This window comes from Ambystoma mexicanum, chromosome 11 (assembly GCF_040938575.1).
Source record: "Ambystoma mexicanum isolate Mex_15411 chromosome 11, UKY_AmexF1_1, whole genome shotgun sequence".
Taxonomy (NCBI): domain Eukaryota; kingdom Metazoa; phylum Chordata; class Amphibia; order Caudata; family Ambystomatidae; genus Ambystoma; species Ambystoma mexicanum.
Window position 1 is genome coordinate 722,714,602 of NC_090934.1, and position 25,887 is coordinate 722,740,488.

General features: G+C 42.1%; 1 protein-coding gene across 9 annotated transcripts in view; it reads left to right on the forward strand.

Moving 5' to 3' along the window:
* PPFIBP2 (PPFIA binding protein 2) overlaps positions 1-25,887 on the forward strand; it is a 1,806,653-nt gene that overhangs the window by 686,726 nt on the left and 1,094,040 nt on the right. For all 9 annotated transcript variants that reach the window (XM_069623590.1, XM_069623589.1, XM_069623593.1 and 6 more), the window contains one exon: positions 828-1,042. In XM_069623590.1, the coding sequence (XP_069479691.1) occupies positions 828-1,042 (215 nt within the window). The remainder of the gene's footprint in view (positions 1-827; positions 1,043-25,887) is intronic.

Here is a 25,887-nt window from a genome sequence, read left to right on the forward strand (position 1 = left end):
GATCCTCCATCGGTGCGCCACCCCCAGGGGGACTATTGAACTGTGGACACACCTCCCTGGCCCCATGAGAAAGCTCTTCCCCTTGGGAGAAGGGATGACATTGTCAGGTTCATCACATATCCTAGGCCTGTTTACAGACCTTGAATCCACAATGCATTTCTGGATGAAGTTAAATGAGCTAACCGAACAAAAAGTGCATTTGCTATTAGACTCCTACTTGAAATGTTTATCGGGATTCTAGTTTATGGGTTGCCTTTTGAATTGCCTTAAGATGTGAACTGCCATTTAGCAGTAATGCGGATTTTGAAGTGTTGGCGAATACGGAAGAAGTGAATGAGGATATCTTGTATTCAGTAAAACAGCTCTACCCACTTGCTTTGCTCTTGCTGTGCCAACTGCCTCACCACAGCATTCCACATTGCATGCTGGTCTCAGACAGTTCCAAGGTGGAGCTATCTGAAATCAGAATACAAACATAATGTGTAAAAGAGAACACGTTTCAAAGATGCAACAGCTTTACATTGTAAATCTCCTTTTGCCAGGGGTCATTAAGGCCTGAAGACCATTTTTCCACAAGGACTTTGGAAGGCTATTTATAGAGCCATGGCCACTGCACATTTCCAGTTCCAGGAATTTCAAAGGTGAAACATTTTGGAGAATAGAAATAACTGTCCTACTGTAATATAGTCCATCATAATAATGTGCTTGTGATCGTGAACGTTTTAAAAGGTGTGTTTACACAATGTGCCTTATAGTCTTCCGACTGAACAGTTGGACAAACAGAGCAAGCTTTATTTGTAATTATTTTGCTTTGCCTCCTGTTTTAGGTACAAGAGCCGCAACAGAGTATACGAATGGAATGTATGACATAGGCTCACCTGTTCCATCAGAATATTTGAGTACTCTGTCGATATTGCACCTTGTGGAGGAGCTAAAAATGGCATTGGAAACAGTGGAGAATCCAAAGGAAAAGGAAGTATTACGTCATCAAGTCCCTGGAGCTACAGCAGCGTGCATAATCACATGGCTGGAGAGTAACCCGGTGAGTTGCCAAAGGACATCTGACAAATGTATAATTCCAAAAATGTACCACTGTCTGTTAACCTATACCAGATTATTGACTTCTGATTGCATTTCCCCAGTCATGTCACGTCCCTCGGTTTTCCTTTACATGTCGGTTTCTCCGCTGGGCCTTTTTACTCGTGCAAACCCAACACTTTTGCATGTTCCCTCGAGTCCTTTGGTCCTCCTTGCAGGTAGCCCTACAATCTACATGCCATGACGACTTTCTGATATTCTACATCGCACCATTAGATGTTACTATTCCCCATTCTTGTCGCACTGGCGATATTGAGGCCAGGACCTGTTGACCACCGCCCTCGTGCAGCTATTGTCATTGTGGAGTTAAACATCATTTAGAGGTCAGCATTAAAGCTTAAATGCTAGTTTGTTTCACCCGCCTATCGGTTGAAACTTGCTTTCACTGTATGAAAAATAGCATTTCTTGGAGGTCTTTGGGCAATGTGTTTAGTTCATTAAATCAGCTTGTTTTTTTAGCTCTCCTAAATCGTTTGGTTTCTCTGACTTTTATATCACACATCGCACAGATGTATGACTTCCTTTTTCATGCTCTCTTGGTACTTGTGAACTAACAGTGAAAGGCTGGAATTTGACATTTGCAACTTCTAATAGTCACTTTTCACAATTGTGTGTGTTGTTGGTAGATGAACCTTTGACCGTCATCCCCCCCACTTTGTTTCTCTATGAGTATTTTTTGAGTATCTGAAATGTATTTTAAGTATCTGAGGTACGCCATGTTCTTAGTTGAGATAGCTTGCCATAATGAGGATGTTGCTTGTCTTGAGGAGGTGTTTATAGAACGTGACGCTCACCCATTCTTAACCCATAGTACACTATAATGCCATGATTATAATGTATATAAATATATTTTTTCTCTTGGCAATACAATAATCCACTTAAATAAGATCTGTACATCCCCTGTTAGTTACTGTCTACATTTTGAAAAGCATTGTAAGCTTTATAGACCTCGCACGAGGGCTGTACTGGGAGTTATGTGCCCTGAAGACAGAATTAAAGGCCTGAGCACAGCAAGGGCCTTTAAGGAGGTGTGAGGGCCCATAACGACAGTACGACCCAATGCCGAGGTATATACCACTATTAGAAGCCATGGTCAAACACAACAACAGTTTATGGAAAAATATATGTTTACATTGTTTTTTTGGGGAACCCAAATAACTCCCTCATGACAAAAAGCTATTAGAACCCATGGCCAAAGAGAAAAGAGTTCATATATATTTTTTAACTGTTATACTGTTTTTTTGGGGGCTTGAATATTCCATGTGGACTATTTAAGTTTGCAAAAAGCATGAAAAATTACATGGCTAAAATATGTCATGCTTATTTATAAAAAAATATGCTTTTAATTAATTTAAACAAAATGAAAAATGGACGGTATTTGTTCGTGCCCGACTTTCCGAGCTTAAAAAAAAGCAAAGACTACCTTTCCAGGCTATAAGAAAACTTTCAACCTATATGGGCTCTTATAGCCTGCAAATTGATCAATGTGGAAGGGTTATTCACCATTCCAGGGTTCTAATATTCAATATGTAATGCTGTGGGTAGATAACATGGGTTTATTAGTACCATCTTACCTGCATCCGGTTTGGTGTAATCATTCAGTTCACTTATCAAAGTCGTTTCTGTTCCATGAGATGATCTACACAGGAGGTCAGAGTTTCTTTCACAGACATTGTTTAAACTGTCTTGACACACACTTCTGCATTCAATGCGGCCAATACATTGTCATCTAGGGTGTACAATGCTGTCAAGAGATTCAGGAAGTGAATACAGTAAGCTAACAATGATATTTGCATTTAAATTAACTGGCTTCTGTATCATTGCTCTTTGCCACTGAAGGCTCCATTAAAGGCAGACACCATTAAACCCCAATATCTATTTCTCTGGTGGATACTAGACAATTACCAGCATGGGTGTAGTCTGGGCGATTTACCTCCAATTCCAGTATAGAATAACTACTTGGTTGTGAATCTTTTGAAGCTCAGCCTTCTGTGCTAAATATTTTAGCGCATCTGAAAAGGCAATGTTGCAGAGTTCCAGGTGTCATTCAGTACTTGCATAGTTTGCACCTTGTGTCTGGACTGAAGGAGTGGAGAATCGTTCTAATTAAGTTGGAAGTTTGTGAGTCCGGTGGCGGCACTTATGTTGAGTGAAACATAGCTCAAAATTGAACCTGATCACATGTTATGCTTTTGTTCTTTTGATCAGTCTCTGAAAACCTGTGGCTGATTACAAGGAGTAGTGGTCCTGTTTGTTTTGGTTAACATCAAGATCTTATTTTTGGTCCTATTCAGGAACTTGTAGTTCTCCTGCATCCAGGCATAGATTTCTTTTAGACTCATGGTGACTTTAACAGGGTTCTCAGGTCAATTTCCCAGTCTGTTGACATTGCTGCTGGATTTCCTAAGAAATTGGGGAATTTCGGTGTACAAGAGGAACTGTAGTTGCACATAATCACTGCTCTACGTAGAAGTTCAATAGATTGAATCACAGCAAGAATCGCTGAGGAAGATGAATCCAGGCATCAGCCATTTATATATTGTCTAGAGGGGCACATCCCAAACGAAAGAGTTAAGCATTAATATCACGGCATGCAATTATGAGAATCTCGCATGAGTGACATCAAATTGGGCATTCGTCATTCTCCATTACAACGATTCAAGTCCAAGAGACACTGCACACAGCTTATACCCTAAAGATTGACCAGCCCCTTTTCAAAGGCACCCAAAGCAACGCGTGAGCATCCACGCTCCACGTACTATTGCCATCTCACACCGATCCCACCTTGGGACCAGAAACAATAAAGTCCACTGTTGGCCTTGAGAATCACCGAGGGGTTGAAACATGTGTCGGTGCACACTTGAACAGATCGATACCACACCAGCAATCAAGAAAGAATCTCTGTAACCCCACCTTGTTCCTCCAAATTATATTTGCTGAGTGCATAATGGTGTCTATTCTAATCTGCTTGCTACATTTAGATATAATGGATTGTATCCCTTTCTTGGGCATTTTTTACACCCTTGTCCATTTTGTTAAGTGTCTGAGAAAGGTTTCATGTTCCACGCTGACGAAGGCCACTGAAAGGTTGAGTAGAGTTTGGATGGCTGGTTGTTCTTCAAGGAGTTAATTGAAGACACGTTCCCTGATTAAACACCAAGGTTCTTTATCACTGGGGCTAGGGGTGTTTCAAAAGCTTCTGTTATCTTTGTTCAGATTATTCATTTGTCTATGCCTTTCAACATTGACAGTACCTGTTTAATCATGACTGGTCTGTCTCATACTTGAGAATAGTCTTTAAAGCCTATGCTACTGTCTTTAAAGAAACCCATACAAATCCAAAACATTGATATGGGCAGCAACATAAAGATAGGATTGTTAAAACCAATAGGTATGGCTCTATAAAATTGTAGGTGTGTATTTTAGGGGCAAGCAACACTGGGGTTCATGCATGTGGCGGGTTGATAGAAAAACCCCTGACCCATATTTGGAGGCAAAAGTGGTTAGGTAAGGCTTCAAGGAACTAAAGTTTTATCTGACTGAAGATTATGTCGGTCACTTTTATTTTATTTTGCTAATATTAATGATCTAATAAAATATATAAGCTAACCTTAACAAAGCACTGGAATGTAAACAATACTAAATATATGTGGTTTGATCGTGGCTATCGTCAGCCTAAGAAAGCTAACAAATGTCCTAAAAAGTGAAGATATTGACCCTATTCAACACAGAATGGCTTAATCTAATTATAAATTAAATTTGATAACAGCAGCAACGCCACATAATAGGTTAGCATGGGATAGGATCAGTGCCTTGAATGGTATGAAAGATTCTAAGGCCTTTTGGGAAATGGTGGCTAAGTGTGCCACTTATAACTGCCTGGCGAATTATCATCTTGGAAATATTTCCAGTGAATCATGGGTAGCTCACTTTGAATCTATATATAATCGCAATATAGTTAAAGTACTGATGTGGAAGTGTGTTTAACGGAATATCCTATTTCCTTGTTCTACTTTGCAGATCAAAGCAGTTTGAGAGAAGTGAAAAATGCAATAACAGATTTACAAAACTTAAAAGGTCAAGGACCAGATGGTGTCCCTGGGGATCTTTATAAAAGGAATCCTAAAATATACCACCTCCTTATAATGTATGATTATAAAATCTGTTTTAATTTCCTGAATTGTTCCATGTTCATGGGATTTAGTATGCACGTTTTTTTATTTATGGAAGGCCAACTAAGTAGCCCTATTTGGTATCTCCTAATATCTTAAAGTTATTTAGCTCTGAGGATTATGGGAAAGATTATTTATGCCAGTCTCATTGAGTGGTTGCAACTCAATAATTTAATAGCAGACTCCAGTCAGAGTTTAGATCAGACTGAACAGTGCATGAAACTGTCTTTGAATGTGGAAAGGCATCATGAGAACACAAAGTACTTTGCTATTGTCCTTTATCGATCAGTCAATGGTTTTTGACACAGTAAATAGTGCTCTCCTGTGGATTATTCTTAAGGTCGTGGAATTGATGAAAGCCATTAAGTATTCTGATTCAGTTACATTCGAATACTACAGCATTTGTACGTTATGAAAGTGAAGGGGAATGCACAGCCTCTTAAGATATCGCATGGTATTCGTCAGGGATGTGTTATTGCATAACTAGTATTACATTTGCATTTAAGTGGTCTTGATGATCTGACAAGGGACCCCCTTGATTTCCCTACGTTTCCCAGTCGAGTGACCCCTATTTTGGAATATGCTGATGATGCAGTGGTAATCAGTTGTACACTGGTTACCCTTCAACTGCTGATCAATAAATAGGATGCATTTCTGAATAATCATTTTTTGGACATGAATGTAGGCGAAACGATGGTCTTGGTTCTTCAGCAGGGGAATAAGAAACCAAACTTTTGTTTAAAGGGTGAGAAAATGATGTCCCTCATCTTTTGTGTACCTGGCAGACACATTTTCTGAGAATAATAGATGGAACCCCCAGGATGTAAACATGAAAATGCACATAGCCCAAATGAATAAAGATCTTATGTCATTTCCTTCCATGTTTGGTGGAGGTGCTACACTTCTCACCTTAAAAAATATATGAATCAGAAACCTGTGGTGTAGTGAGATATGCCATATGGATTTGGGGGGATTTGTCATTAAAATGGTTTACTAAAGGAAGACTTTAGGTTCCTGAAATCTGGGTTATGGGTTTGGAAAGCAACTGCAAGTGAATTGTGATATCCAGAATTAGATCTTCAACCCTTGCATTGGAGTATGAAACTAGCACCAATACCTTCATGGCTATCAATTTGGTAAACATATAAGGTGGTTTTAACATATTTTAAAGTTAGAAAATGATATTTCTTTGTAGATGGTGGTCATATGTGAGAACAAGGCTATACGATGCAGGGGCTACTTATGTTTGATTATTCCAATTTACATAGAAATGTTTAATTAGTGTTTTAGCAATTACACTGCACAGGTATTACAATTTGTTATTGCTTGCGCAGGATAGAAAATCAACTGTGAGCTTATCGTCCTTTCATGTAAACAAGTGGCAGGCATGAAACATATCTTGGCTGGGTGCAGCGTACTTAACAAAGCTTAGACTTAATCATTTACAATTAGCAGCAAATAGGGTGTCTTGGAGAAGTTGTAAGAGTCCGAATTGTTTGTGATAATATTTCAAAGGAAACGACTATGCAGTTCCTTTCTTGTCCATTTTATAAAGTTGTTCAACTGAAGTTTGTAATCACGTTTATAAAATGATTGCATCTTAATCAGTGCAAGACTGCTTACATGTATCTTAGGATGGACAGTGATGCTGATGTTTCTGAGCGGCCATGAGGGTTAGGAAAGACAATAGCATCCAAATAGTATTTTAATGACAATTTGAATTTGATGTAAGTTGCATTTATATTGTAATATGAATTATTTTATTATTTATTTTTATGTATTATTGTAATGGATATTGTAAGGTTTTGAAGCATTTAATCCAAAATAAACCTATGTATGAATGATTAATAGAAGGAGCACTAGGGGAGTAAGGCCAGAAGATCCACCAGTTGCAATGGACGGACTGGATGGTGGATTGTGCCTTCACCTATAGAAAGACTACAGGGGGAAGGCTCAAGGAATCACTGGGGGGGGTGGAGGGACCCTAGGTAGTTGAAGAAGAGATAGGGGCAGAAGGAGCCCTCTACAGAGGATGGGGAAATTACTGGGGATAGGAACACAAGAAGTGGTAAAAGGAACACTTGGGGGGGGGGGCAGAATAATGGTGGTGTTGATGGAGCACTGGAAGGAATGGAAGGGTTTCTGGGGTGGGATGGTCACAGTGAGAAGGTGGCAGGGTTACTAGGATTTTTGAAGGAGCAATAGAGGTTTGGATGAATCAATGGATGCACAAAGAGGCCTTAGAGTCACTGGGGATGGAAGAAACATGCAGGTTGGTATAAAGAGCATTGTGGACAGAGAGGGTTGGTGACATGGGTGTAATGAGCACAGAAGGAAGGAATGAGCACTGGGGAGGGAGATAGTAGCATTGGAGGGTGCAGATGGAGCATCAAATGGATAAAAATGGCTTTCTGGACAATATGACTACCAGAAAGGGTTAAAATAGCACAGGGGCAGTAGTGGCAGAGCTGATCCTGCAGTTCTCAAGGAGTCATGAGTGGATGGATGGAAACGGCACTTATGCATGGAAAACACAACGGAAACAATGGACACTTCTGGCAGTGCAATGGGCATAGAGGTGGGAGGGGGTCTGAGAGTGGATGGTACACGGGAGAACTGGAGAGAAAGGGTTACTGATGGTGGAAACTAACAGTGATTGGTTGAAATAAGCACTAGGATGTACTTGAGAAGGAGGAAGTATTCTCAGGCAGTGGGTGGTAGAAAAAACTATAGAGACCACAAGAACCGCTTGGAGTGCAGATGAAGCTGCGGGTTATATCAGTACTCTGATATCAGAAGGCCCACTGCGGACTATGGATAAATAGTCCAGGCTGTGGAAAGAGCACCTCGTGGGTAGAATGAGAATTGATGGCGTGGAGGAGCATGGGGAAAGTGAGGGGAAAAATGATGCTTTCCTAATGATTAACAATGTGAGGCCTTCGGTTTTGGCGGATTTCTTCCTTACTGAGCTACAGTTTCTACAAACGTATATGCAGTACTGGCATCCTCTGCTAGCAGGCCTCAGTCAATCAATACAGTTTATAGACTAGCTGGACCAGATACCTTTACTGCCCCAGGCTCCGGTTGGTTGCTGCCCCCTTCCACCAGCCTTGTGGTTTGCAATGCCTTGGCACACTCTTCAAAACCCTACTTCTAGAGTTGCCAGGCAGTTGGCTTTGACTCCATGAATTCTAGCAGCAGGGCGGGTTTAGCAGCTGGGCTGATATCATTGAGCAGCAGAACCTGCAAAGATCCAAAGAGGAAGTTGAGCTGGCCCTGGAACAGCTGTTGCACGGTAGCAGCATATAGTGAAGCAGCCCAGTGGGCCCTTGCTTGACCAGCTCTGCTGCCTCGCTGCCATGTGACATGAACTCCACATCCCAGGGGTTCTTAATGCCCAGTACATTTGATTTCATTAGGATGTTTTGTTATTGTGTCTAGTAAAGATGGCTAGCCTATTCATAATGCACAACACACATTGCAAATGACAGTAGATCAGTTGATGCAAAATGGATCTTCTCAGGTAACAGATGGTTCATAACTAACCTTCTTCAAGGACTAATGGATTATAAGGCAGTCTAGCTTGAACTAAAGATGGAGGGATGCCCTTGAATGAGCAGGGATCTACCACCAAAACATTTGAGTCTCTACTGGCAGGTAGCTAATTGGTTCTGGGATATCAACCTGAAGCATCTAGTCGGTTCATAGATATGATATGATAGGTTATTTATAACACGCTTAATACCCAGAGGTTTCTAAGCGTGGACCCGGGGATTGAACCCGTGTTGCTGTGTGTTGTCTTGCTTCCAAGGCGAGCATGTTGCCGCTGAGCTATCCTCCCGAGTCTCAGAGAAGGGAAAGATGTAACCAGGCATGCAATAGTGCATACAGGCCTAAAGGCAATGCAGTATTTTATAGGCAGCAGATGTAGGGATTTCAAGACTTTTAAGATTTGATTTGTCTGCTTCTCGCCGAATCCAAGATGAGCTTTGAAGGACAGTACCTGTTGCAAAATAATGAGGGTTTTGACTGAGCCCTGCATAGATTCCATTGCAATAAACAGGATTATAAAGAGGAACTGCGATGAAAAACTAGATTGTCTGTGCAATTTAGAGAAGAGGGGCACCATGCCTAAAAAATCTCTGAGATGAAAACAGCTGTCTTGATGTGTATGTTCTATGCAGGGAGAAAGAAGTCGGAGTTACACATTAGTTAGCAAACCTGTGATTTAGGATGTGCAGGGTTTACCAAGCTCATGTGGCAAAGAGAACAGTAGAAAGTATATGGGAAACGGAGGAGCAAGCCAAACCTTCAGTATTAACTGTGTTAAGAAGGTGGCAATTGATGCTCATCCTGGATTCATCCAGGATTCATCCAGGATTATATGTGTAGTAGGCAATCCACTACTGTGTGGCATCCACCAGGTATTTAAAGGATAGTTCCGGGACTTTTTTTTTATTGTCCCTACGGTTCGGCCATGTGTTTTTAAGCATAACTCGGTAGATCGTAGAAAACTTTCCTATGGACCTTACCCGACTTCTCGTCCATTAACGCACTCGAAATCAGCCGCCATTTTCTGATAATCCTATCATTTCCCCCCATCGCCCTGGCTCACTTGCTTTTGCGGCACTAAATCAAATCCCCCGCCCCTGAAACAGACTTTATCAAAACATTCATATTCCCCGCCTCTATCCGTGACGTGACTGTGCTGCGTAGGCAAACGCGCCCAGGCGTCTTCTACGCGACTCCACACAGAACCCGGAAACCAACACAGATCAGCTCACAACACAGCGCGCCACAATTCGCAATATGAAACTGTACTTTTAAATCAAACCGCAAGATTGTAAATTTGGTAAAGTACATTTATTTGACATCAAATGTTTAGAGAATATTCAGCGATTTGCATTTTTATTTGCTCAGGTTCCAAAAAGTTCGTTTTGAGGCACGCGATGTTCCTTTGCTGTACACAGGGTCTTAGATCATCTCACAATACAGCGCCACAATTCGGAATATGAAACTGTGGTTTAAAAGCAAACTGCAAGATTGTACATTTGGCAAAGTACATTTATTGGACATCAAATGTTTAGAGAATATTCAGCGATTTTCATTTTTCTTTGCTCTCGATCCAAAATAGTTCGTCTTGAGGCAAGCGATGTTCGTGTGCAGTACACAGGGTGTTGGTTTACGATAACATAAGCTCTTCGGTCGCACTGATAATCGCATGGCTGTTCCAACAACGAGGCACTAGGCCACCACAACGGTCTGTATGTTGCATCTAGCCGTTAGTACCGCGTAAGGGCATACTTGTACTTGGCGATCGTCCCATAAAATGGTCAGGGTGGTAACGTTGTTCACGCGGAGAAGCAACTGGCGGTTATAAAAGCCATCCGCCGGTGTCTGGTACTCGTGACACAGACAATAATGGGTGAAGTACCTGTTTGAAAAACATAAAAAATGAAATTAGTCTCACCATCAGATCTTTATTAAAATTATTCATTTTATATATTCGGTCGGTAAATTATTTCATAGCTAGGACAGTGCAACTGGGTTTTAAACGTCAAGGGGGGGCTGTAGGATACTGAGACAGTCCCCCAGTGCAGGGGTTGACAGGGAGTGCAGGTGGAGAGTGGAAGGGCCCAGGACCGAGATCGCAGACAGTGGACCAGTTGTAGCAGGGGAGAGGGAGAGAGAAAGCAGAAGCAAAGAGGAAGGTTTTGAGGTGCTTCCGTAAAAGGAGACGGTTCTCCCCAAGATAGTGCGCGGTACAAAACAATATGCCACATAGAACGAACAAGTCCAACTTAACCCGTCTTTAAAGCTACTGTATAGTAATTAAATTGCGGTATAAACTCATCTAAAGAGTTACTTACATTATATTTGCATTTTCCATTGTGTCTGTGCGTAGGGCAGTCCCGAAATACCACTCCTTTTATGCAGACGTTATTTCTTCTAATGAACGAACATGAAATGGCTTTCGTTTCTGAAATTATATTCATTATCGTTTCTTACGTGGTCCCGGCCTGTCAAGGTCAAATAACAATAGAACCTTATACTGAGTCGTGGGCCATTCTGGCACCCTAGAAAAAATCAAAGCAGCTGACCTTCACTTTGAACGAGCACACATTCCTAGTTAGCTACATTCAGTGTAAGGCCGTCTCACAGGACTTGAAATTTACACTCCATCTTTGCATTTTGTCTGCGTGCTTTGCAGCCCCACAGAACCATAAATACGTAGACATTCTATATTTTTTGAAAAATGATTTATATTACTTTATATTTATATTACACTGAGCAATCACTTTTATTTATACAATACATAGCTACACATATTCAATGGGCCTGTGACATGAGGAGACTCGAGAGAACAGACAATCAAATTACAATCATTTAAACCGTGATGTGTATTTCTCAATGAGTTCTTCTTTAGGTGGACATGGAGCAGAGGCAATGTTGGGTGGCAATGCAGTTGTCCCCTGCACAGGTTCGTTCACAACTCCATTTATGTGCCTATCTAGGACGTCAACAATAAGTTTCTCAATAAACTCATATTGCATATCCTCAAACACTGGTTTGATCACCCATTGTTTACTTCTTTTAGTGAAGGCCTTCTTGTAGCGAAGCGTCCCTAAAGTTCCGGTCGTCCTACTTTGTTGACGGCCAACATTATGGTTATGTGCCAAGACCGCTAAAAGAGTCCGATTTATCATGCCCTCCATGCCAAAATGCAATCGTTTTGGCCTGTACTTTAGGCACATATTGTGGAACACCTCCAAATCTCCTGTGTGGCAGAATTCCGTGAGTCCCCTCAAAGCTTTTGTTATAGTTTTATCAAATACAATCTTTTCAATGGCTTTGTGAGTGGGTGATGAAGGAATCAACCACTTCTTCTTCCGTGCCTCCTCTGTGGACAAATGGCCATGTTCACAATTGTGGAAATGTTGGTTCGTGTTCCATCGGTGAACGTTCGTACAGTGTGGCATTACTGACCGCCATTTTTCCAGTAGAATTTCCAACGACCCTCCACATGTTTTTGAGCTCCACCAAAGATGGTTGCTGATTGACTTGGACCACTGTGAAATACCTTGCAATTCTTTTTTTTTACCTGCAGCCGACAATTTTTTATTGATTGATTTTGCAAGATGCCAAACGTCAAATTGGTGATTTATATTTTTGTACTGTTCTCTCATTGTCTTGGCAATTGAAACGTGTCTGTCCGTGGCTATCAGGTCGATCACCATTCCCCGCGATTGTAGTTCTTGCAATGATGCTACAAAGCCAACTTTCTCCATGGCCACTGAGGATGTACTTTGTGACACCTGCACGACCACCGAACTCACAATTTTCTTATTTTCCATGTCCTGAAAGTGGTAGGTGCAGTACTTGGCTGAAAATCCTGGGCTGTCGCACTGTCCATCACCGGCTAGCCTGAACCGTTTGCCCGCGAATGTACTATCAATAGACATTTTTTCCATTCTCCAAGCTTCGCTAATGGCTGGAAATAGATAATCGGTTTGGTATTTGTAGAACTGAGTTTTCGCAATGAAATGGATTCCCACAAACTGAAAGAAAGACTCTAATTTTTTAAAACTTGAACCACTAAAAAGTGCAGCCGCTGCACAAAGTAGATTGCCTGCTGGCAGTTGTCCCAGCATAGGTTGTGCAGACCATGAGAAAGGATGATATTTTGTACAGGTGGCATGTATTTTAAGGTTAGTGCCTCGAATTGCACGAGTCACATTAATGAATGGCTCCCCACATACTTCCCCACCAACCGAATGCCCACATTTCATCCGAATAATAATATCAATCAAACAACTATCGAATACAATGAATTTGGCCTCTTTCCTTATACTGTCACTCTGCATCCCAGCTGGTTCGGCCTGTAACGTTGAGGACATGTCACTCACATGAAAGGTAGAATCTCTGATATCGTCTTCCGCTATGTTCAGTGATATTGATGGTGTTTCATTGTCGTCCACTTCATTCTCTTCCATTGCAACATCTGTTCCTTCTCCGGAGATGGGTGAATAAAACAATTTCTTCAACTTTCTCGCGGTCTTAGTTTTTGCGGGTGTGGATTCTGTGAATTGATCTCCGACTGCATCCGAACTACCAGGAGGACATTCACTATCAATGGCTGGTGGTGGTATAGCTCCGTTGTCAATCACTTCATATTCTTCCCATTGGCACGATGCATCTCCAGTCTCAAGTTCCTGCCAAAAGGTTTGACAAGCAACATCTCTCGTTCGCTTCACTGTCTGTGTAGATCTAGTTCGTACACCCACTCGCAACTAGAGGACAGATTGGAAAAGGGATGTTCAGTTTAAACACAACTTACAGTATTGAACTATTAACAGTGAAAAACAACATAATATAGTGACCAGGACACTAACCTTCTTTTGCTTTCTTTTCTTTGAAACTTTCTTGCCTCGAACTTCAACATCAGGACGCTGTTGCTCCGACTCGTGTGTGCATGTCTCCACTTCCTCTTGCGCTGCAACGACTATATTTTCATGATAAGCACATCCATCACGCACTGACGCTCCATCGACTCCCTGAAACATAGAACTTTCATTAGTATGTATAATAATATCGAAAACACAAAATGTACTTGGGGACCAATACCCACGTACATCTCAATAGCAAAACACGAATGAACGCTTTGTGTAGAACATTCAAACGACAATTATTCACGCATTGTTGATCTAGTTAGATGGAACTGTCAAGATCCATACCTCGGGCTCCTCATAGACTTCCATTGATGATATTATTGAAGATGATGCTTCAGTGACTCCCTGAAACACAGTAATTGCATTAGTATGGTTTTCTATTTTGATAAAAAGAACAGAAACTTTGTGCAGGCGTGAACGGCTCATCTAAATAGACCTGCACAAATGATCAGTTGTCTAAAATAAATAATGGATATGTAAATATGATTCGATTTGCTTGATCGTTGGAAGTGTCACCACCCAGAGATCTGCATCAACTACTAGGGGTGATGTTCTTGTAGAAGAAGCTCCGTCATCTCCCTGAAACATAGTACTTGCGTTAATAAAGAAGGAAGTATAGCGGATGTAATCACGTCATATGATTTCGCTTGATTGAACTGTCAGTATCCATACCTCGAAATGCATAAGAACATCAAGGGACGATGTAACTGCGGTGCACACTTCTGCAAGCTGTTGCGCCGACCCGTAACTGCACGCTCCCCCTTCTTCTTGGACTAATGCTCCATCGACTCCCTGAAACATAGGACTTTCATTAGTAATGAACACAATATTGAAAAAAGAAGACACATAGGAGGGCGACGACAGAAGGACATATCAATGGCTAAAAACGAAAGAAACATTGTGTGTAACAATCACGCTACAAGAATGCAAGATCTGATGATCTCCATCGATGGAACTGTCCTGAAACGTACCTCGAGCATCTGAGTGACATCAACGGTAGTCGTCAATACGTTGGACTCCTCAGCATCTCCCTGAAAGACAGTACTTGAATTATTTTGGATAACAATAATTATAACTGAAAACAAAGACTAGAGGACGAGTACAAGGGTGTACCATTAGGTAAAATAATTACACGATAAATTAAAACTATTGATTTACATGCCTAAAACAAGTCAGTGGCAGAATAGCCAAGTAAGATTACCCGATAGGCGCTTGAAGTGGCTGATGACTGCAATAACGACACGGATGGAGAATCTTCCGCCTTCATATTGAGTGGATACATAAATGGGGAAATTATTGTTAGCTAATGCTACACACTACCGCAAGGCCGAGAGATAAATACGTAAACTTGACTCACCAGTGGAGGGATGTGGACGAATAGAGTGGGAATAGCGGTTGAGAGCAATTTTCGCCTCGCTCGCGGTGTGTTCTTCTTTATTAGCAATGATGTGGAGTACATGTCAGAGGTAAAGTGCCTGCTGCAGATGCGGTATCGATCACCCCTCTTGTCCGCAAAGACTTCTAGGACTCTACTTTCAAGCTCAGAGGGTGGATATCCGCAATATCGGACCCATTCTCTTATCTGATCTATTGTCTTAGGGAAAACATGCATTATAGTACCTTCAGATTTATTATGGGTCTTCGAAGGGCAACCGCCAATGGAACAGGCAGGCATTGTGGAAAGTTCTGAAAAGTAAAGATCAACAATTCTCTATGAATATCAATGTGTTAAAAAATTAAATGACACATAAAAGGTTCAATGCAAGGTATGTTTTGGTTCTTGGAACTATACACGTTATTCACATGCGGATAAGTATTTGAATAACTTTAAAAAAATAGAAAAATAATTTGACTAAACTCAGAACATGTGACTAGTTCCTTGCATGTACTGTCTTGAACGAAAAGAAATTGGACGCAAAATGAGTATGGTACATGGCCTTACCTTGACGAGCAAACAGTTAGATGCAGGGATCAGAGTAGTTTCTTGTCGTAGAACAGGGAGCAGTTCACAGGTTGCAAACTGACGAGTTTCCTCGAAGTGGTCACGGAAGTTCACAGAGACGAAGAGCAGATAACCAGCACCTTCACGGGTTGACTAGCAAAGCGCAAAGAAGTTCTCATTAGAAATATGAAGTGGGTTATAAAGAATTCGAAACAGGGGTGTGTTTGTGAATGAATGACGTGTATATGCCGTGGCATTATGCGGTTTGCAGGGGGCCGTCCAGCGTGAGGGGGGATGCTTGGCAGGAGACACGGGGTCTGGCGGTAGACATGGGAACAACAACCCATGCTCTATAGACCACTTTGAAGTGTACATGGTCTTTGGCACCTCTTGGCCTTTATCGCTCCCTGACAGCTCCACTTGGCAGCACAAGTACCCCGGTGCGAACTGCCTTTGATAGGGCGGGGGGTGGATTGGGGCGGTGGTCGTGCAGACAAGACACAGGAAGACTCGTGAATGGAGACACACTTATGTGGATTGCAGGGGGCCGTCCAGCGTGAGGGGGGATGCTTGGCAGGAGACACGGGGTCTGGCGGTAGACAAGGGAACAACAACCCATGCTCTATAGACCACTTTGAAGTGTACATGGTCTTTGGCACCTCTTGGCCTTTATCGCTCCCCGACAGCTCCACTTGGCAGCACAAGTACCCCGGTGCGAACTGCCTTTGATAGGGTGGGGGGTGGATTGGGGCGGTGGTCGTGCAGACAAGACACAGGAAGACTCGTGAATGGAGACACACTTATGTGGATTGCAGGGGGCCGTCCAGCGTGAGGGGGGATGCTTGGCAGGAGACACGGGGTCTGGCGGTAGACATGGGAACAACAACCCATGCTCTATAGACCACTTTGAAGTGTACATGGTCTTTGGCACCTCTTGGCCTTTATCGCTCCCTGACAGCTCCACTTGCCAGCACAAGTACCCCGGTGCGAACTGCCTTTGATAGGGCGGGGGGTGGATTGGGGCGGTGGTCGTGCAGACAAGACTCGTTTGCCGCAGGGCCTCACCAAGGAGAGGCCATCTAACTGCATGTAAGAGGCAGGCTGCAGGATCTAGTACATGGAAGGCAGGGGGGTGAGTTTATAAATACCTCACCCTCCCAGGAGAATATATGGGTGCAGTTCACCCTGGAGACCCTGGATGCCTAGGCAGTTAGTCAGCAGCAGGCTGGCCTGTGGTGGCAAGGCGGCACGGGCCAGAGGGGGTCATCTCTGTACCCGGTGCCCAAAAGGATTATTTATTATGATCAACCATATTGATTATTTACCTATAACCATGTTTTGTATCAATAAAATCCAACGGCCTTCCTTTTATTGCCAACGCTTGAACAAAGTGGTGTGGTAAGTATTTTTGGGGTCGGAGGCAAGGCCGGGAGGCTTGATGCCAACCCGCAAAATAACATATGTATGTCTGCTGCATATGGGTTCAACGGTTATGTGGATTGAAGGTGGGCGGCCAGCGTGAGGGAGGATGCTGGCCGGAGACATGTGGTGTGACAAGACAAGGCACAGGAAGACTATTCAATGGAGACACACTAGATTCATTTAAAAAATCAAAACAACCATTGTTAAAATATATGTTGGGTTTTATTTTAGATCTTAATTTCAATTGAACATAAATAATAAACATTACACATTGTAAAGTTGCGGTTGCAGCACATCCAGGGAAAATCTGCGGTATTGTCCACTGTCGCTGGGGAAATGTTGTCTAATGGCAAGTACCGCACAGGCAGGTATTACTCTCCGAACGCGGTGTCCGAGCCTCCCGTGAAGCCACCAAGTGAAGCAACGATAGGCCACCAGCCTGTACCACCTGTGAAAATGAAAGATGCAAACTGTATTAAAATGACAACTTTCTTATCACTGTCGATTCAGGTAAAAAATGTCATTCTGCTTTGAAAAAAATTCTATCTAGAAAATGCACAACATGGAACCAATTTACATGCATTCGAATGATGAGACGACCATGAAATGGTAGTGGCATCACTGACATCACAACCAGAGTATACTTACTCGTTACTCGGATTACGCGGACGAACAGTGCCGCAAAGTTCGTGCATAAGCACCATCATCATCCTCAACACGGTCCGTGAGAGGCAGGCTTCCCTGAACTCTGGCAGCTCGGTGATGCATTGCGGACTTGGCTCGCCTTCCGAAATGTAGGCCAAGCACCCGGAATTTTCACGGCAGCAGCAGTTCTCCTCCTCAGTTGGCATTAGCTCGCACCGATTGCACGTGCACCAGGTGGAGACGCCGTCCATGCGACATGGTCCAGGCTCTTCATCCGTTGACTGGTCCTCCCAACTGCCGTCCGAATCCCCATCGTTTTCGCGTGCTTGCCTTTCCAGTAGTTCTTCCTCGGTGTACTCGGGCTCGTACATATACGGCATTATTGTAGCCATTGTGTGGTAAAGAAAGTAAAATAATTTACAGAGATGGTACAGGTGTTCACAAGGCCGAGAAGCGGCGAAGGTAGCTGACCAGAGCACAGAAACGAGTCACAGAATACTCAAAGTAACACAGAGAGAGTAATGGAATCGAAAATCTGCTGCTGTGTGTTGTGAAACGGTGTGTTTATACTTATTGAGGAAAGAGGCGTCCTGCCATTTCCATGGCGACACGTCATTAGCTGAGGCGCAGCGATTGTTGACACGAAACGTGCTTTGGCATTGGGAAATGGGCGGTACGCGTCTGCTGATGTCAGGCTCAGGGGCGGGGGATTTGATTTAGTGCCGCAAAAGCAGGTGAGCCAGGGCGATGGGGGGAAATGATAGGATTATCAGAAAATGGCGGCTGATTTCGAGTGCGTTAATGGACGAAAAGTCGGGTAAGGTCCATAGGAAAGTTTTCTACGATCTACCGAGTTATGCTTAAAAACACATGGCCGAACCGTAGGGACAATAAAAAAAAAGTCCCGGAACTATCCTTTAAGATGAAACAGAATATCTTCTGCATACATCTGGTTTCTGATTTTACAGTTGTTAATGTGGATAAAGGGCCAATGTAACTATTAAAGAATCAGAGATTGGGCCGAACTACACCATGCAGCATGTTGGTGCTAGTCAATATGGCCATTTTCACATGCAGGCATCTGTCTGCAAGTAAGGAAACAAACCAGCAGGAAGCATGACTGTAAGTTGCATGGAGTCTTTCAGCTGGCAAAACAAGTTATTATCAAGCACTGGTCTTCTTATCCTGAGCCATGTGTAGCCCCTCACAAATGTTTGAGAGTGTTCTCTGCCCCTAAATCTGGTTTGAAGTCAGACTGTCGTTTAAAATGTCCAAGATTTAAATACAGGATGAGCACAGTGAAGACATTGGATTCAATTGTGTTGGCTGCAGGCAGGAGTCCTGAGATGGGTATTAAGTTGGCTAGAGTGTATGGGTCTGTCATCGATTTCTTTGCTGGCTTGTATTGTGTTGAAAGGTCTACACTGCCTGCATTTCTTAAGAAACTAGTTATGTGTCTATAAAAATGAAAGCGGCCTACACCCAGCTACTACCCTGGTGTTAAAACCCCTGAAATTCAAAATATCTATGAATGCTGTTTGTTTGGGGTTCAGGCAGTTTGGATCTGGAATAAAATCAGAACTGCCACAAGACTGTATCGGGTCTGCTGACATTTGAAGTACATGTTTAGAATTATGTGCAACTAATGCACATGTTCATTGTATTCTTGTGCAGTAACCAGACTACCCCGCACAAGGCACCCACCGCAATGGGCATCTAAACATTTCCCCTCTACCACTCAACGTGATCTACCTTGGAATATGTTGTTGGATTCAAAACTGGCACAAAATCAATGATGGCTAATAGAATGCCTGCACAAGATGAACACATATTTGAATTTAAATGTATACGTGTATATGTAATATTACTCCTCCTGACAGAATTGCACTCATCGGTTACATATCTAGATCAGACTTTGAAACCCAGTGCAGATGTGAGTGAGGGATAATGAAAGGATCATGACACAATGTTCCCTCCTAAATATTTTTTGGTAAGTGCAAAAATTATTGCCTTTCGTGTGCACTTTTTGAGTGTGCCACTGAGTAACGAAGTAAGCCACTTTGTAAGCTTGCGTATTTAGTTGGCTATCATCTCGGAGGAGCGTTTGGAAGAGAATTTCCCTTTCCCCATCCACTGCCATACAGCACTTTCCCCAAAGATACAGACTAAAGAAACAAATGTTTTATATGTGATTATAAAGAGAGATAATCAACCAGTTCAAGAGTTCACTATCTGCCACAGTTCCTAGGAAATGTACTCCTATTCAAGGTAATATAAGTGTATGCACAAATAATATTGGATGGCCAGAATAAAGAATAGGTTTAGTTGTGGCTAGTCATTTTTTCGACAATGCAGATCATGTTTTACGCTATTGGGGGAAAACACTCACTGTGTATTACAAAGAATAAAGACTTCTTATAACTGATGTGGCTGGCAAAAGGTTCAGACATGATGCACTCTATGCCAGGTGGAACAATGAGAAAGGAGTATGCCAGAAAATATGCAAATAAGAGTTCTTGTGCCACTTTAAAGAAGTAATTCAAGTGCCAGGAGAACAACATGCATCAGAAGAACTGCACCACAGAGTATGATAATAAGAATTCCTAGGGCACTGATTATCATCAAATAACAACAGTTACTCAAAAATAGCTTTACATCAAAGACACCTAAACACCACCTATGTTTACATCCTTTAAAAAGGAAAATATGCCCATAAGAAAAAGAGATTAAAAATAAGTTCATCAAAATGTGGCAAACAACAAACACACAGGAGCTTATCCCCTGATTTTTCCCACAAAGTTGCACTGATATTTTCGAATCAGTGACTGGCAGAGGAATGGCATAGGAAGGAACTTTAATAGTGTTATAGCCCAATCTCAACAGGAAATGTAAAGGGATGGAATGGCCTCCCAAAATCGACCCCGATTGCTCCGATCAGGCGAGAACTTGGCCTATTATCTTTGGAAACGACATTCGCGTTAAACAGCGTCCTATTATATAGGAAATGTATCATGCCAGATTCCCCGTACGCATACCGTCTGATAAACCAAGAACTTGAATTGAGATCATGCAAAATGCTCCAGAAATGGGAATCTAAGATGCTCAACCTTTTACAATCAGTTAAAAATAGTAATGAAGAACTGATAACCAATCCAGTTAAAACCTCCAAAAAAATGAAAGAGTGGGACTGGATAAAAACTGTAGAAACAGCAAATAAATACAAACTCACCAGCCACCTCCCACCATTCTTCAAGAAACCGGACACGCTGCAAACATATCTTAAACTTTTCCCAAGTAGGTCAGCACGACTCTATTTCCTGAAAATTCGACTGAACCTCTTGAGGACAAATGAAATCCTGGCTACCAGAGGCTTAACGCCAACAAACCGATGCCGCTGTTGCAAATCCACTAGAGAAAAGGAAACAATCCGCCATCTCCTTTTGAATTGTCCTGAGACACGCGACATCCGTCTTATTTACTTGAAAAACAATATCTCTGACTTCTCATCGTTAGATAAGGAAAATTGCTGGAATAAGCTGATCGCTGGCGACAAACCAGGCTGGGCCTTGGTGACTGTAAACATCATGCAACACATCATCAATGTGACGCTTCCACTCTACGATCCGAATACCGTCTCTACTATGACCAACTAACCTATAAGAGACTCATGAGACATATAAACAATCAGGATTCCTCACGTCCCCGGTCGTCTGCCTCTCTTCTACATTTACCTTTCTTTGTCTCCTATTGGACTTGCATTGATGGTTTACTTTCTTCACAAGAATGAAAATCAGTTATGCTTTTGGTTTCACCTTCTGATTTGAAGTCAACACATTCCACTTCTTTGTTAAAAAATCTGAAGTGATTAAAAAAACAAATTAAAAAATAAATTAAAAAAAGGGGATGTAATATCTTTTAACAAGCATAAAGTGTCCCTTTTGGCAATGCAAATTACATTTTTACTCTCTGAAAAATCATTTGTTACCAAGTAGGAAGTCAAATCGTATGTGACCCCTGGCACAGGTAGTGAAATTACTGGGGACATAATACAGCCTATAGTTTTTTGCTCACCCTTCCTCACCACACTGTAGACACAATTCAACAAGAGCTTCACTGAGGTTTCTCTTTGAGGAAAATCACATAGATTTGCCTTTTGTGTTAATAGCAGAAACACTCAGACAACAGTTGGAGTGCCTCCTTCGAAACTAGGGGCCCTTCTTCTACAATTCACTGGTGTCAGTTAAATAAGATGTTTGGAGATACTAGATGCACTAAACACAGATCACATGCTTATATTGGAAATCTATCAGCAGCTGAGCATAGAAAGACACAGAGGTTGCAGTTTCCTAGACTCCTATTGGACATAGGTGCAAGTCCAGTAACCTTTCGCAAAGCCGTAGTAGGCAGATTCAGGGTTGTCAGGTAATAGCTAAATGTGACCCTGAGGTGGAAGTTGGTCATAAGGTATTGTTAGTAGTCAAGCACAGTACTCATGGGTGGGAAGGGAAGGATATTTGGTTAATGTGTGCAGCCATGCCTTAGTTAGAACTTATGTTCATGGAGGCAGGTTTTCATATTTGTTTTAACCTCTTGAGGTTATATTCTGTTTTTTGATTTCAAGATCACTTTTGTATAATATGGTAATGTAAATAGGCTCGACAAGACAATCGACATTTTGGCATGTGTTTTATTGATTCATGAGAAGGTGTGAATTGTTTATGTGCACTGCTAAAACTGTTCAGAGAGGCACCCAGATGGAAGCTGGGCAAGCACACATGCGCACAGCTTAGAGGGAACTTTGATGACAATGTAATCCGAATGGGCCATTTCAAACCGTTGTGGGGCTATCATCATGAAAATCCCTAAAGACAACTCCTCAAAAAGGCTTGCATTATCTTGCAATGAAATTCGACATGTCTAGTATTTTCTCTCCAACAATGCTTCTTCAACCAGTAGCAAGCTATATCTCTCGTTTTACTTTTTAAATTGCTAGAACTCTGCATGATTGATCACTGAAACTACAGTGCAACCCGTGCTGGGACCCCACTACAGATTCACCATGACTTCACTTGCAAGTCGGACGCCGCCACCCTCCCAACTTTTTTAAAGATTCTCTGGTATTTACCTGTCGGCTTCTGAGCTCTTAAAAACATAATGCTTGGGGCTCTGTGGATGGAACCTTCAAAAGTGTGCTAGGCCAGTGAAGTCCCTGTGTGAACCGAGCAAGAGTGTCCTGCCAGGAGCAGGCAATTCAGTGCAGGAGGGGCTTTCATAATGATATCTAAGCAAACTTTCAAACATAAATGCTGATAACCTTAGGCAAGCGTTCACAGATGCACAGTACATATCTCTTATGGGAAATTTTAGTGGCCCTGTGAAAGGAGTTATGCTATGGGTACACAATAAACCAATGGCACCTAAGTGTCAAAACACTCACCAGCTACCAGTAATGAAGCAAACTTTCTTCCAATTCCATCAGTATTCAGACTTGGAATTTTGAAGTAGGGGGCGTGGCTTGGTGCCTAATGGGAGAGCGGGCTGATCCTACACTCACGCTCCTGAACGCCGCTGTTTCATATTGAAATAATGCTCTGTTCCTGAAACAGAACGTTTACCCACCTTGGGAAGCCTTCCTTGTGGTGGCACTGGGAGGGCTGTGTGTTACTTTCCTCCATTGTTGTCTGAGGTATCCTGGTGGGCCTGCGAGCAGCGGTGTCCTGTGATACGGCTACCGACGTTCCTATCAGCTGTCTGGGCACACGCATGGTATGCACGTGGGTAGCTGTTTTTTCTCTTAACACTGGTCTCCAGTCAAATTACAGGCCTGGCACGAGTAAACATATATGAAAACGGTATTTTGCACCAGAATATTTTGCATTGTAACTACTCAGTGGTATTTTGATGCTTATAAATATCAAATGCAAGATATTTCATAAGAAACAATAAGTCCACCACAGGACATTGGTTTGTACTGTCAGCCTGGGCTTCTGTGCCTTTATATGCTTATGCCTTTCATGATGCCTCAGTGAAGAGTAATTTCAAAAGAAGATGGAAATCATTTAAATTATTGTGGTTATGGTGGATGAAATTATGGCCATGCTCTGAAACGAATTTCAAATTTCCTCAACGGATTTAAAAGTGTGCAACTCCATCCAGGAATGGGGAATGTATAAAAATGTATAACAAAGAAATCTGAATTTCTTACAGCAGCATTCACCAATTTCTCTTATAGTTAGTACATGAGTCCCCAGAAGGAATGTATGGTTTCAGCACCTCGGTGCTGCGCAGATAGGGTGTCCCCATTCAATTATGGACGAAGTGATGTGATGCTTGGAGAAATAAAAAGTGTGTTATCTATCCAAAAGGGCTGGCTACTGATACAAGATATCTACTATAACAAACATGTGTTATATACTGTCTCTGGTCTAGAAGAAGTCTAGTGGCTTCTGCTCACATTATAAGCATCTTTGTTTTCATCTCTGGCTTTTGAGAACAATATTATGGCGACTTAGAAGAAAGGTCAAGCCAAGTAGGCTGCTTTAGTGTCATCCAATACACTCAAAAGGCAAGAGCGAGTCGCCAACAACAAAAGAATAAAATTGGTTCCGGCCATGCACGCCATACTAATGGAAATAAGGGCCCTGAAGCCCTTTATGGAAACCATCAATGCCACGCTGCAACAATCGGATGACAAATGGTCTGCGTTTGAATCAAGAATAACTGAAGTCCAATGGCGAGATAGTGATGAAGAAGATGTCACCAACAGAATGCTCATGTTAGAAACCACACTTAAAACTCTGCAGAAGCAATCTGAAAACTTAGAAAACAGAAATGGAAGGAACAATCTACGCATTGTAGGTCTCATTTCTTACTAGCATGCTCCCTAGGCTTTTGGATCTTCCGACTTCTCTACAATTCAATATTCAATGAGCACATCATGTGTGACCTGTCACCTCAATACGCTTCACAAATAGTTCCTCAAGAACTCTTTTGGATCACACACATGTTCTTCTCAAAATAAACAGAGTGAAAAAAGCTAAACAACTAATATGGGATGGCAGAAAGATATACATTTCACAGGTTGTGTCCAACGCAACTGCTGCAAGGAGAAAATAACTGCTTGCGTTTAGACCTGTGCTAAGGCAGCTTAATGCAAGATTTGGCATCATCCATCCTGGCTTTTTGAAAGTAACTCTCAAGGGTCATACTGCTACTTTTGAAAATCCCAGTGACCTCAGAAGCTTATTCAATCACACAAGATGGAGGACATGGATACCTTGATTCATCCTCCCAAAAATACTTCCTAGGAACGCAAAGTGAATCATTTCATTGGATATAAAGAACGACGTGTGTCGGAGTGGTGCGATGGTAGGCCTCATCTCACTTGGCTCTCCACCCCCACTACATCTTATGTCAACATGATTTGGCATGGCTGTTTCCTGTTAGCCACAATGTTATTTCTAGTTGAACGTTTGTCTCCCCTATTCCCATCTGTCTCTCTTCGGCCTTCATTTCCATCCCTCACGATAACCTATATGTGCATCATAAACGTATTTTCTACTGCTATTTGATAAGTCGTTAGTTTATTTCCTTGATGCTTCCCTTCTCTTTAGCTGTGCATCAACAGGTTTTTTATTTTTACTGCCCTTTCCTCCCATGCTGATGAATATATCGTCTTGAAATGTTAAAGGTATTCATAATCCTGGTAAGACAAAAAGTACTTTCTTATTTGAACAGATCTAAACCATCAAATCTTGCATTCAGGAGACTCACCTGTCAGAGACTGAAGCTGCTAAACTCAACAGATTGTGGGTTGGTCAAGTTTTTACTAGTGTGGCTCATAGGAAGAAGAATGGTGCTATTAATCTCATTAATAAGGCTCTCAACTGCAAGGTAATTAAATCTGACTCTGATGATTTAGGCAGATGTTTTTTTTCTCAACGTCCTCAAAGCTTCAGTTGAGTCTACATTTCTAAATGTATATGGTCCTACCTCACCTGATCCTGACTTTTGGTTACACATAAAAGACTATGGGGGTCATTACAACCCTGGGCGCCGGAGTTGCATTTTTTCTGGCTCCCAGAAATGAGCAATTACCGGGTCATTACAGCCTTGCCGGACCCGCTATTTGCCTATTCCTGGCCTCCGGAAAAAAATC